Below are 14,557 nucleotides of genomic sequence, written 5' to 3'. Positions count from 1 at the left end.
TAAACATTCTGATGACTGTATGTTTGTTATGTACAAGTGTCATGTGCTATAAGTGTGATTCTAGTTATGTTTTTAGCTTTTACTAAACTAGAAAATGATAAAGACCATGTGTACAGCTATCTAATGACACTCGAAACAATCAGAAAGAAAAGTCCCAAAACCTTGTGTTTTCTGAGAGCCGGAATACTGCTGTCAAAATGGACATAAAAGTGTAAAAAGAAAATTCTCTAATATGTTAGCATATTTTATTATTGCACTGTTGCTTGCATATAACTTTGTGTTTAACTCATGCAAAGGGGTTAAATGCATAGTTAAATTGAGCCCAGAGCAGCAATGCACTACTGATAGCTAGCTGAACACATATGGTGAGCCAGTGACAAGAGACAAATGTGTGTCGCCACCAATCAGCAGCTAGCATCCAGTAGTGCATTACTGGTCATAAGCCTACCTAGGTATGCTTTTCTGCATAGCATATCAAGAGAACAAAGTAAATTTGACAACAGAAAATTGAATATGTTTTAAAATTGCATTCTCTATCTAAATCATGAAAGGCTAAATTTGACTTTCACATCCCTTTAATACAAAGTATTAGTGAAGATAACACAGCAGAAAGCCATTGTGAAACCACATGATAATTGGCTTTTCTAATAGTTTTCTAATGTACTAGAATGACATTAACAATCAGAATACATTTTCCACGGCTCTCCTTATGGTTTGTATTAGTTCTATATAAGGTGACTCTTTGCTTTCATCTCAACATTTGCAGCAATATTTTACTGGTGCTTCATTACAGGGAGGTTATATGCTAGGGTGACCATATTGCCGCTTTTAAAAGGGACACATATAAAAAATACATATGTCAGGGTTCTTATACAAAACCTTTCTTTAAACAGGCCTGACATATGCATTTTTCATATGCGTCCCTTTTTGAAGCGGCAATATGGTCACCCTATTATATGGAAACATTTTTTTATCATGTATATGAAACAGCAATAGTTCTTAATGTCAAATTCAAATGTGATTAAAAGGATGATTCAAATAGAGTGTACAATCTTAACAAAAACTTGTCTATTTACTTCTGTTATAAAATTAACTTTATAACAGGTAGGTAGGGTCAGGAGTGTGCACATATCTGGAGTATGGCAGCAGTTTCACAAGAATATTTTTCAAACCCTTCTGCCACCTAGGGGTCGATCCGATAAAAATCGTCGCCCGCAAAAGTCGGCGATGCCAATAATTGCGCGGGTTTGGTATCCTATATACGGCGTAACCTAGAAGTTACGCGCGTATATTTCTGCCGTCGCCCGTAGTTTTTTGGGCCATAGGCAGGTATACCAAACCCGCGCAGTTTGGTATCCAATATACAGCATAAGGACTTACGTGGCGAAAATGGAGAAATCTTACTCCATTTTCACCTCGCCACAAAAAGCAGCTGTAAGAAGCCTTACGCTGAGTATTGGAGCCCCGTAACTCCCTAAACTGGCTGCTAAAATAAACCTAACACCTAACGCATGCGCAATGTCTATCTCCCTGTCAACCGTGATCTGCTAAAATAAACCTAACACCTAACGCATGCGCAATGTCTATCTCCCTGTCAACCGCAATCCCCCGCCGCAATCCATAATAAAGTATTTAACCCCTAAACTGTCGCCATCTACATAAACTAACCCCCTACTGTGAGCCCCTAAAACCGCCGCCATCTATATTAAAATTATTAACCCCTAATTTAATCTACCTACCCCGCCGCCAGCTATATTATCTATATTAACCCTAAGTATATTATAGTTAATATAGTTATTACATTATATATATATTAACTATATTAACCCTAATTATATTAGGGTTAATATAGTTACTATAGTATTTATATTAACTATATTAACTCTATCTAACCCTAACACCCCTAACTAAATTCTTATTAAATAAATCTAATTCATATTATAAACTAAAATATTCCTATTTAAATCTAAATACTTACCTATAAAATAAACCCTAAGATAGCTACAATATAATTAATAATTACATTATAGCTATATTAGGGTTTATATTTATTTTACAGGTAAATTGTTAATTATTTTAACTAGGTATAATAGCTATTAAATAGTTATTAACTATATAATAGCTACCTAGTTAAAATAATTACCCAATTACCTGTAAAATAAATCCTAACCTAAGCTACAAATACACCTACACTATCAATAAATTAAATAAACTACAAATATCTATCTAAAAATACAATTAAATAAACTAAACTAAATTACAAAAAAAAAACAAACACTAAATTACAAAAAATAAAAAAATTACAAGATTTTTAAGCTAATTACACCTATTCTAAGCCCCCTAATAAAATAATAAAGCCCCCCAAAATAAAAAAATTCCCTACCCTATTCTAAATTAAAATAAGTTCAAAGCTCTTTTACCTTACCAGCCCTTAAAATGGCCTTTTGTGGGGGCATGCCCCAAAGAAAACTGCTCTTTTGCCTGCAAAAAAAAAGCACAATACCCCCTCCCAACATTACAACCCACCACCCACATACCCCTAATCTAACCCAACCCCCCCCCTTAAATAAACCTAACACTACCCTCCTGAAGATCTCCCTACCTTGTATTCACCCAGCCGGGCCGAACCGATCCAGGCGATGTGTTCCAGCAAGCGGCAGTGAAGTCTTCATCCATCCGGGCGATGTCTTGAAGCAAGCGGCAGAGAGTCTTCAGCCAATCAGATTGAACTTGAATCTGATTGGCTGATTCAATCAGCCAATCAGATTTTTCTACCTTAATTCCGATTGGCTGATAGAATCCTATCAGCCAATCGGAATTCGGCGGACGCCATCTTGGATGACGTCATTTAAAGGAACCTCATTCGTCGGGAAGCCGTCGTGCCGGAAGGATGCTCCGCGGCGGAGGAGCGAAGTAAGAAGATTGAAGATGCCGATTTGCTTGAAGACGTCGCCGATGGAAGAAGACTCTCTGCCGCTTGCTTCAAGACATCGCCCGGATGGATGAAGACTTCACTGCCGCTTGCTGGAACACATCGCCTGGATCGGTTCGGCCCGGCTGGGTGAATACAAGGTAGGGAGATCTTCAGGTGGGTAGTGTTAGGTTTATTTAAGGGGGGTTTGGGTTAGATTAGGGGTATGTGGGTGGTGGGTTGTAATGTTGGGGGGTGGTATTGTGCTTTTTTTTGCAGGCAAAAGAGCAGTTTTCTTTGGGGCATGCCCCCACAAAAGGCCCTTTTAAGGGCTGGTAAGGTAAAAGAGCTTTGAACTTATTTTAATTTAGAATAGGGTAGGGAATTTTTTTATTTTGGGGGGCTTTATTATTTTATTAGGGGGCTTAGAATAGGTGTAATTAGCTTAAAAATCTTGTAATCTTTTTTTTATTTTTTGTAATTTAGTGTTTGTTTTTTTTTGTAATTTAGTTTAGTTTATTTAATTGTATTTTTAGATAGATATTTGTAGTTTATTTAATTTATTGATAGTGTAGGTGTATTTGTAACTTAGGTTAGGATTTATTTTACAGGTAATTGGGTAATTATTTTAACTAGGTAGCTATTAAATGGTTAATAGCTGTTATACCTAGTTAAAATAATTAACAATTTACCTGTAAAATAAATATAAACCCTAACATAGCTATAATGTAATTATTAATTATATTGTAGCTATCTTAGGGTTTATTTTATAGGTAAGTATTTAGATTTAAATAGGAATATTTTAATTAATAATATTAATATTAGATTTATTTTAATAAGAGTTTAGTTAGGATGTTAGAGTTAGATAGGGTTATTATACTTAATATATATATATATATAATATAATAACGATATTAACTATATGAACCCTAATATAATTAGGGTTAATATAGTTAATATATATAATATAATAACTATATTAACTATATTAACCCTAATATAATTAGGGTTAATATAGTTAATATAGCTGGCGGCGGTGTAGGGGGATTAGATTAGGGGTTAATACATTTATTATAGGTGGCCGCGGTGTAGGGGGATGTAGATTGTAGGCAAAAGAGCAGTTTACTTTGTGACAAAGCCCCGCCAAAAGCCCTTTTAAGGGCTGGCAAAAGAGCTGTTACTTTGGGGCAATGCACGCAAAAAGCCCTTTTCAGGGCTATTTGTAGGATTAGACTTAGGTTTAGTGGTAGGGATAGTTTAGTATTTTAGGGGTTGAATAATTTAATATAGCTGGCGGCGGGGTAGGGGGATTAGATTAGGGGTTAATAATTTTAAAATAGATAGCGGCGGGGTAGGGGCTCACTTTAGGGGGTAGGTAAGGTAGATGGCGGCGGTGTTAGGGGCTCACTTTAGGGGGTTATAGATTTAATATAGCTGGCGCCGGTTTAGGGGTTAATAACTTTATTAGGTAGCGGCGGTTAAGGGGTTAATACATATTTTATTGTTAGGCTAGTGAGGGGGGATAGCGGATAGAGGGTTAGACGTGTCAGGCTATGTTAGGGAGGCGTGTTAGACAGTGCGGGCTATGTTAGGGAGGCGTGTTAGACTTGTCGGGCTATGTTAGGGAGGCGTGTTAGACAGTGCGGGTGATTTAGACTTTAGTCATGTTTTGTAGGCGCCGGCAGTTTCTAACGTGCCAAAAGTCACTGGCGACGCCAGAAATTTGTACTTGCGCAGATTTCTGGACATTGCTGGTTTGTCAGACTTACGGAACGTTAGCATCTGACGGCGCTGTATATGGGATAGCTCGAGTTGCGAGCTGAAACTGCGGGCGACGCGGGTTCCCTCGCTTGCGCCGCAAACTACAATCTATATCGGATCGCGCCCCTAGTGCTCAAAGCAACAAGAGCGGGTACAGCACAACTGTAGAGGGGTGCATGTGAGACACACCTAGGGGCCCATTTATCAAGCTCCAGATGAAGCTTGAGGGCCCGTGTTTCTGGCGAGCCTGCATAACCTGCTTGAGGGCCCATGTTTCTGGCGAACCTGCTGCTCCATAACCTGCTTGAGGGCCCGTGTTTCTGGCGAACCCGCTGCTCCATAACCTGTCCGCCTGCTCTGAGGAGGCGTACAGACATCGCCGAAATTGCTGGCGGCCGCGAATCTGCAGGGGGCGGCGTTGCACCAGCAGCTCACAAGACCTGGTGCAATGCTGAATACGGAGAGCGTATTGCTCTCTGCATTCAGCGAGGTCTGTCGGACCTGATCCGCACTGTCGGATAAGGTCCGACAGATCTTTGTTAAATAGGCCCCCTAGTACTCAAATGTATTCTTGCAAAACTGCTTCCATATAGTTCTCCAGACACATGCACACTGCCTACCTAGGTATTCTCTTCAACAAAGAAAACCACAAGAATGAAATACATTTTATAATAGAATAAAGTGAAAACGTTTTAAAAATTGTATGCTTCACCTAAATCATGATAACAAAAATGTGGGTTTTATGTCCTTTAAAACATTTTTTCCATTGAATTTTTTCCATTGAATGAATGAGTGCCCGGTTTTTAAAAATACAATTAAAAACAGGGGCACTGTTATTCATTAAACTTTACAGTGCAGCGTTTTTTGTTTTTTTTAAATACTTACATTATTTTTAGCAATCCTCCACCCGCTTCTAATGCTGTACTTAGCACAGCAATGACGAAACCGGCTTCCTCCATAGCACAGCAATGACGAAGCCGGCTTCCTCCAATCACGGCGGGACCTCACGAGATGGACGCTCTGGGGTGCACGCCATGATTAGAGGAAGCCGGTTTCATCATTGCTGAGGTAAGTACAGAGGAGCTGCGGGCGGAGGGTCGCTGGCCTGGGAAAAAGGTGTTTTTTTAAAAAAAAAAAACGCTGCAAATGTAAAGTTTAATGAATGACAGTGCCCCTGTTTTTATTAGTATTTTTAAAAACGAGGCACTCATTCATTCAACTTTACATTCACTTTAATGTCCTTTTAATAATGCTGGTTACCAATGTCTAAACCTTTAATCAGTCAGTGAGATACAAGGCTTATGTCCATTACTGCAGTGATTACAGAGACCATGGTGAGATTCAAGGTTATTCTTTTTTAATCTATACGACTGTCACTCATACACTTATACGCTTTTGTATCAGGAGAAGCGGAAGCGCCAGGTGGAGATAGAAAATAAAAGGCGCCAATTGGAAGATGACCGGAGACAGCTGCAGCATCTGAAGGTAAGGTGGCCTCAACCATGGGTCATGTTCTCTGCTTCGTATCTCCCTGCATCATCTTGTATTTACCAAACACTGCCTCTACCCACCAGACCCAGTACAGCAATGTGGGTAAGATCACAAGTAGAGATCAATCAGTAGCGCAGAGTGCATTATCTTTTAAGCAACCTCGCGCACAGATTAACACACAGTCCGGTATTACAAATGGATGGATACGTGTGTGCCATCTAGACCCTGTGTAACACTATATGTGCCCTCTAGACCCTGTGTAGCACTGTATGTGCCATCTAGACCCTGTGTAACACTATATGTGCCCTCTAGACCCTGTGTAACACTGTATGTGCCATCTAGACCCTGTGTAACACTATATGTGCCCTCTAGACCCTGTGTAACACTGTATGTGCCATCTAGACCCTGTGTAACACTATATGTGCCCTCTAGAACCTGTGTAACACTGTATGTGCCATCTAGACCCTGTGTAACACTATATGTGCCCTCTAGACCCTGTGTAACACTGTATGTGCCATCTAGACCTTGTGTAACACTATATGTGCCCTCTAGACCCTGTGTAACACTGTATGTGCCATCTAGACCCTGTGTAACACTATATGTGCCCTCTAGACCCTGTGTAACACTATATGTGCCCTCTAGACCCTGTGTAACACTATATGTGCCCTCTAGACCCTGTGTAACACTGTATGTGCCATCTAGACCCTGTGTAACACTATATGTGCCCTCTAGACCCTGTGTAACACTGTATGTGCCATCTAGACCCTGTGCAACACTATATGTGCCCTCTAGACCCTGTGTAACACTGTATGTGCCATCTAGACCCTGTGTAACACTATATGTGCCCTCTAGACCCTGTGTAACACTGTATGTGCCATCTAGACCCTGTGTAACACTATATGTGCCCTCTAGACCCTGTGTAACACTGTATGTGCCATCTAGACCCTGTGTAACACTATATGTGCCCTCTAGAACCTGTGTAACACTGTATGTGCCATCTAGACCCTGTGTAACACTATATGTGCCCTCTAGACCCTGTGTAACACTGTATGTGCCATCTAGACCCTGTGTAACACTGTATGTGCCCTCTAGACCCTGTGTAACACTGTATGTGCCATCTAGACCCTGTGTAACACTATATGTGCCCTCTAGACCCTGTGTAACACTGTATGTGCCATCTAGACCCTGTGTAACACTATATGTGCCCTCTAGACCCTGTGTAACACTGTATGTGCCATCTAGACCCTGTGTAACACTATATGTGCCCTCTAGACCCTGTGTAACACTGTATGTGCCATCTAGACCCTGTGTAACACTATATGTGCCCTCTAGACCCTGTTTAACACTGTATGTGCCATCTAGAGCCTGTTTAACACTGTATGTGCCATCTAGACCCTGTGTAACACTGTATGTGCCATCTAGACCCTGTGTAACACTGTATGTGCCCTCTAGACCCTGTGTAACACTGTATGTACTCTCTAGACCCTGTGTAACACTGTATGTGCCCTCTAGACCCTGTGTAACACTGTATGTGCCATCTAGACCCTGTGTAACACCATATGTGCCCTCTAGACCCTGTTTAACACTGTATGTGCCATCTAGAGCCTGTTTAACACTGTATGTGCCATCTAGAGCCTGTTTAACACTGTATGTGCCATCTAGATCCTGTGTAACACTGTATGTGCCATCTAGACCCTGTGTAACACTGTATGTGCCCTCTAGACCCTGTGTAACACTGTATGTGCCCTCTAGACCCTATGTAACACTGTATGTGCCCTCTAGACCCTGTGTAACACTGTATGTGCCCTCTAGACCCTATGTAACACTGTATGTGCCCTCTAGACCCTGTTTAACACTGTATGTGCCATCTAGACCCTGTTTAACACTGTATGTGCCATCTAGACCCTATGTAACACTGTATGTGCCATCTAGACCCTATGTAACACTATATGTGCCCTCTAGACCCTGTGTAACACTGTATGTGCCATCTAGACCCTGTGCAACACTATATGTGCCCTCTAGACCCTGTGTAACACTGTATGTGCCATCTAGACCCTGTGTAACACTATATGTGCCCTCTAGACCCTGTGTAACACTGTATGTGCCATCTAGACCCTGTGTAACACTATATGTGCCCTCTAGACCCTGTGTAACACTGTATGTGCCATCTAGACCCTGTGTAACACTATATGTGCCCTCTAGAACCTGTGTAACACTGTATGTGCCATCTAGACCCTGTGTAACACTATATGTGCCCTCTAGACCCTGTGTAACACTGTATGTGCCATCTAGACCCTGTGTAACACTATATGTGCCCTCTAGACCCTGTGTAACACTGTATGTGCCATCTAGACCCTGTGTAACACTATATGTGCCCTCTAGACCCTGTGTAACACTGTATGTGCCATCTAGACCCTGTGTAACACTATATGTGCCCTCTAGACCCTGTGTAACACTGTATGTGCCATCTAGACCCTGTGTAACACTATATGTGCCCTCTAGACCCTGTGTAACACTGTATGTGCCATCTAGACCCTGTGTAACACTATATGTGCCCTCTAGACCCTGTTTAACACTGTATGTGCCATCTAGAGCCTGTTTAACACTGTATGTGCCATCTAGACCCTGTGTAACACTGTATGTGCCATCTAGACCCTGTGTAACACTGTATGTGCCCTCTAGACCCTGTGTAACACTGTATGTACTCTCTAGACCCTGTGTAACACTGTATGTGCCCTCTAGACCCTGTGTAACACTGTATGTGCCATCTAGACCCTGTGTAACACCATATGTGCCCTCTAGACCCTGTTTAACACTGTATGTGCCATCTAGAGCCTGTTTAACACTGTATGTGCCATCTAGATCCTGTGTAACACTGTATGTGCCATCTAGACCCTGTGTAACACTGTATGTGCCCTCTAGACCCTGTGTAACACTGTATGTGCCCTCTAGACCCTATGTAACACTGTATGTGCCCTCTAGACCCTGTGTAACACTGTATGTGCCCTCTAGACCCTATGTAACACTGTATGTGCCCTCTAGACCCTGTTTAACACTGTATGTGCCATCTAGACCCTGTTTAACACTGTATGTGCCATCTAGACCCTATGTAACACTGTATGTGCCATCTAGACCCTATGTAACACTGTATGTGCCCTCTTGACCCTGTGTAACACTGTATGTGCCCTCTTGACCCTGTGTAACACTGTATGTGCCCTCTTGACCCTGTGTAACACTGTATGTGCCCTCTAGACCCTGTTTAACACTGTATGTACTCTCTAGACCCTGTGTCACACTGTATGTACTCTCTAGACCCTGTGTAACACTTTATGTACTCTCTAGACCGTGTGTAACACTGTATGTGCCCTCTAGACCCTGTGTCACACTGTATGTACTCTCTAGACCCTGGGTAACACTGTATGTGCCCTCTAGACCCTGTGTAACACTGTATGTGCCCTCTAGACCCTATGTAACACTGTATGTGCTCTCTTGACCCTGTGTAACACTGTATGTGCCCTCTAGACCCTGTGTAACACTGTATGTGCCCTGTAGACCCTGGGTAACACTGTATGCGCCCTCTAGACCCTATGTAACACTGTATGTGCCCTCTAGACCCTGTGTAACACTGTATGTGCCCACTAGACCCTATGTAACACTGTATGTGCCCTCTAGACCCTGTGTAACACTGTATGTGCCCTCAAGACCCTATGTAACACTGTATGTGCCCTCTAGACCCTGTGTAACACTGTATGTGCCCTCTAGACCCTGTGTAACACTGTATGTGCCCTCTAGACCCTATGTAACACTGTATGTGCCCTCTAGACCCTGTGTAACACTGTATGTGCCCTCTAGACACTATGTAACACTGGAAGATAAACTAGGGGCGCCAACATAGTGTGAATTGTTCAAACAACAAATATAAAAGTGATGTGCAAAAAACTACTCACATGGAAAGTGGCACCTTAAATGAATAAGGTGCGATAAAGCAGGCTGACATTCAAATTCCAGCAGTCAGTACGCTGGAGGTCTCACCCAGAGGACCTGTGGAATCCAGATAGGCGTCTAGAAAGTAGCACCCACGTTTTTTAGGGCCAATGGCCGGACCAGGTGAGCTGCAAGCTGATAGATGTTCTCCTGCTGCACTCACGTCACCGAGACTTTTCTCCAAAACTGACAGTGTCACTGTATGAAAGGTTCTGTGGTAAAAGTCCTGTTTCAAAAACAAGTGGATCATGGAAAGAAGCAAAAATACCGGGTCGTGGTATAAAACAAACAGTATTTATTTGCAACGCGTTTCTCAGTCTATTCCAGACCGTTTCATCAGGCATAATCATAGTTAACAATAGAGATCTATTTAAACCCACAGTGACCCGGAATTGAAACAAAAGGTCAACTCTATTAACAATGTTGCAATTGCAAAAACATTTAACTTTTGATACATTGTATAAATTGGTTTAAACAATTGTGACCGCACAGATAACACTTAAATAAAAAGTATATAAAAAAATCCTATTCGCAATTACCAAATATATCTGGAAAAAAATATATTATAGTAAACTGGACATATATTAACATGTGTGTATATGTATATCTCATCTCCTGGTTGGATTCAAACCCAGGACCTAATGTGTGCTAGGCAATGGATAAATCAAAAGGCTACCTTTATGTCTTGTTTAAATTTCTTGCAAAAAGGATTAGAATTGATGCAAAATATATAAATTGATCTACATGTCTCACAATGTCTAGAAGATAATCTTATTTGGTCTTTTTAATAAATGACTCTAATTTTTAAAACCAAACTAAAAGGAATAAACATAAACTTTCAAGATAGCCTTACCAATTTCATGTTCGCCTAACATACAGAAGGTCCCAAGTTAGAGTCCAGTGGAGTCCCAAAAATATATATATACATATTATTAATAACATAATTCCTAACATATTTCTGCTCCAATATATAACATAAAAATAGGCCTTCAAGATAGCCTTATCAATTCAATTTCATGCTCGCTTAACATACAGAAGGTCCCAAGTTCGAGTCCAGTGGATCCATCAAATATATATATACACATATATTTTTTATCATTTTTTATAATTTTTATATGTCACTTATTTATAGTAAGCATTTGTCACGAACATTTCTTTTTTAGTTTTATATTTATAAGAAAATTCTTTTTAGTTTGGTTTTAAAAATTAGAGTCATTTATTAAAAAAAACAAATAAAATTATCTTCTAGACATTGTGAGACATGTAGATCAATTTATATATTTTGCATCAATTCTGTATGTGCCCTCTAGACCCTGTGCAGCACTGTATGTGCCCTCTAGACCATGAGTAACACTGTATGTGCCCTCTAGACCATGAGTAACACTGTATGTGCCCTCTAGACCATGAGTAACACTGTATGTGCACTCTAGACCATGAGTAGCACTGTATGTGCCCTCTAGACCATGAGTAACACTGTATGTGCACTCTAGACCATGAGTAACACTGTATGTGCCCTCTAGACCATGACTAACACTGTATGTGCACTCTAGACCATGAGTAACACTGTATGTGCCCTCTAGACCATGGGTAACACTGTATGTGCACTCTAGACCATGAGTAACACTGTATGTGCCCTCTAGACAATGAGTAACACTGTATGTGCACTCTAGACCCTGTGCAGCACTGTATGTGCCCTCAAGACCATGAGTAGCACTGTATGTGCACTCTAGATCCTGTGCAGCACTGTATGTGCACTCTAGACCATGTGTAACACTGTATGTGCACTCTAGACCATGAGTAACACTGTATGTGCCCTCTAGACCATGAGTAACACTGTATGTGCACTCTAGACCCTGTGCAGCACTGTATGTGCCCTCTAGACCATGTGTAACACTGTATGTGCACTCTAGACCATGAGTAACACTGTATGTGCCCTCTAGTCCATGATTAACACTGTATGTGCACTCTAGACCCTGTGCAGCACTGTATATGCCCTCTAGACCATGTGTAACACATACAAAATTGTATACAGCACCTTTTCTTGACTGATGCATGAGGAACAGGGGTGACTGCTTCTCCTCCACCAAAAATATGCAGAATCCTCAGCACCATAAATGAGTTCACTTATTGTTTATTGGAACATCTTGTACAATACAGCAGCAAAAAAGTCAAGCAGCGTTTCTAGACCATGAGGCCCATTTATCAAGCTCTGAGCTATCAAACTCTGAGCAAGCGGACAGACATCGCCGGAATTCAACCCGATCAAGTACGATCTGGTTGACTGACACCCCCTGCTGGTGGCCGATTGGCCGCGAGTCTGCAGGGGGCGACGTTGCACCAGCAGCTCTTGTGAGCTGCTGGTGCAGTGCTGAATACGGAGAGCGTATTGCTCTCCGCATTCAGCGAGGTCTGGCGGACCTGATCCGCACTGTCGGATCAGGTCCGCCAGACCTTTGATAAATAGGCCTCCATGTGTAACAGTGTATGTGCCCTATAGACCCTGTGTAACACCTTATGTGCCATCTAGACTGTCTGCCCTCTATCACCTGCTCACTGCTCAGTTTTAATTTCATACGTTATACTTCCATCTCTCGTCTCCCCATATTCCTATATTATGTTGCATTGTTGTACATTTCCATCTGTATGTCAGACTTTATTGTTCATATCTCTCTTTGTGTATTATACCTTTCATATATTTATGTTTTACTATATCACCCCTGCCTCTTATGTCATGTTGCACCACACATATTTCTTACACTCTTATATAAAACACACATTTATTCAACTGGATTTTGTTATTTTGAGTTTGATAAAGATATGAAGTAAGTATTACTAACTTTTGCTGCTCAGGGTTCACAGCCACAATGGCCAGTGCCCATATGATTAAGGTACCCCTGAGATCTTCGTCTGGTGACCTAATGCTGTGTGTGCTTTACACTGTGTGACAGCACCTCTGGGACATACTTGCTGTGGGATAGGGACAAATGTCAGGGGCTTTTAAAAAGGCCCCAACATGGAAAATTAGATTAAAAAGTCTTTAGTAATGGTAAGTTGGTAAATTGGTAAATAACAGTAGGTCCAATAATTCTTCCCAGCTCAGTCCTTTCAAAAGGCTTTATAAAAAGTCCTGCAGTCAGTAGACCATAACTTAGTTCTAGGGCATGTGAGTCTCAAGAGGTTTAGACTTTTCAGAGACAGTAATACATAAAACATTTATATCCCTTTCCCTTCCAGAGCAAAACAACCTCTCTAGCCAAGTCTTTGAGGTGTTACCATTTATATGGTAAAAAATCATAAACCGTGTGTCCTGCACAGCATGGGTTCATTCTCATACAGTGACAGCAGTAGTGGCCAATACACTTCCTTTCTATTGAAAAATGTTAAAAATAGGACTAAGAATGAATGCAAATGGGTGTTACAGGCAAACTTAACTATTGGGTACAAAATAATATAATTAATTTTAGTTAAAAGATTGTATTGGCACTGGATTGGTATTTTATCACTAACACAAATAATCGTTTGAGAAAAAATCATAATAGTGACTGACACAGCTTTATAATTTGTGGCAACTCTAACAAACAATTAAGATCTATGTGTTATGAGGGGTTTGCAATAGGGATATCATATAGGTTGGAGTTGCTTTGTACATATGGGGTTGGTGGTCTCGTTAAGGGTGGTTGTTTAGAGTTAAGGGGCATCTTAAAGGACCAGTCAACACTGTAGATTTGCATAATCAACAAATGCATGATAAGAAGACAATGCAATAGCACTTAGTCTGAACTTCAAATGAGTAGCAGATTTTTGTTAAATAAATTGCAGTTATGTCTATTTCCACTCCCACTGTATCATGTGACAGCCATCAGCCAATCACAAATGCATATACGTATATGCAGTGAATTCTTGCACATGCTCAGTAGGAGTTTGTGACTCAAAAAGTGTAAATATAAAAAGACTGTGCACATTTTGTTAATTGAAGTAAATTGGAAAGTTGTTTAAAATTGCATGCTGTATTTGAATCATGAAGTTTAATTTTGACTTGAGTGTCCCTTTAAGGGGGGAGGTTGCAGTAGGTAACAGAGTGGTGTATTTGGATAATTGCAGTGAGGACAGTATAAAATATAGAGTTGATTGAATTTGGAGAAGATCTGGGAGTTAATGGAGTGGAGGACAAGTCATGTATAGGTTGTGGTCCAGGGGCCATTTCAGCCACAGATAAGTTTTATTGCAGTGGTAACAGGATTCTAACACTAGTACCTATATAGCTTTGGGCAGCATCTGTTTGCTTGGCTACTTTTTTACATTGTCGAGCTCTCTCAGAACCTATGTTTCTGTTGCCGTAGGGTTGCTAAAATATAGTGGCTACACAGGCATTGCTGTTGCTATTATTTTTTGTGTAGGTTGTGTGGAACT

At 40.9% G+C, this 14,557-nt stretch overlaps 1 protein-coding gene across 2 annotated transcripts in view; it reads left to right on the top strand.

Moving 5' to 3' along the window:
* PALM (paralemmin) overlaps positions 1-14,557 on the top strand; it is a 158,516-nt gene that overhangs the window by 71,872 nt on the left and 72,087 nt on the right. For both annotated transcript variants that reach the window (XM_053702838.1, XM_053702836.1), the window contains exon 3: positions 6,077-6,157. In XM_053702838.1, the coding sequence (XP_053558813.1) occupies positions 6,077-6,157 (81 nt within the window). The remainder of the gene's footprint in view (positions 1-6,076; positions 6,158-14,557) is intronic.

Source organism: Bombina bombina, chromosome 2, assembly GCF_027579735.1.
Source record: "Bombina bombina isolate aBomBom1 chromosome 2, aBomBom1.pri, whole genome shotgun sequence".
NCBI classification, from domain to species: domain Eukaryota; kingdom Metazoa; phylum Chordata; class Amphibia; order Anura; family Bombinatoridae; genus Bombina; species Bombina bombina.
This window is presented reverse-complemented; position numbering and strand designations above follow the sequence as displayed.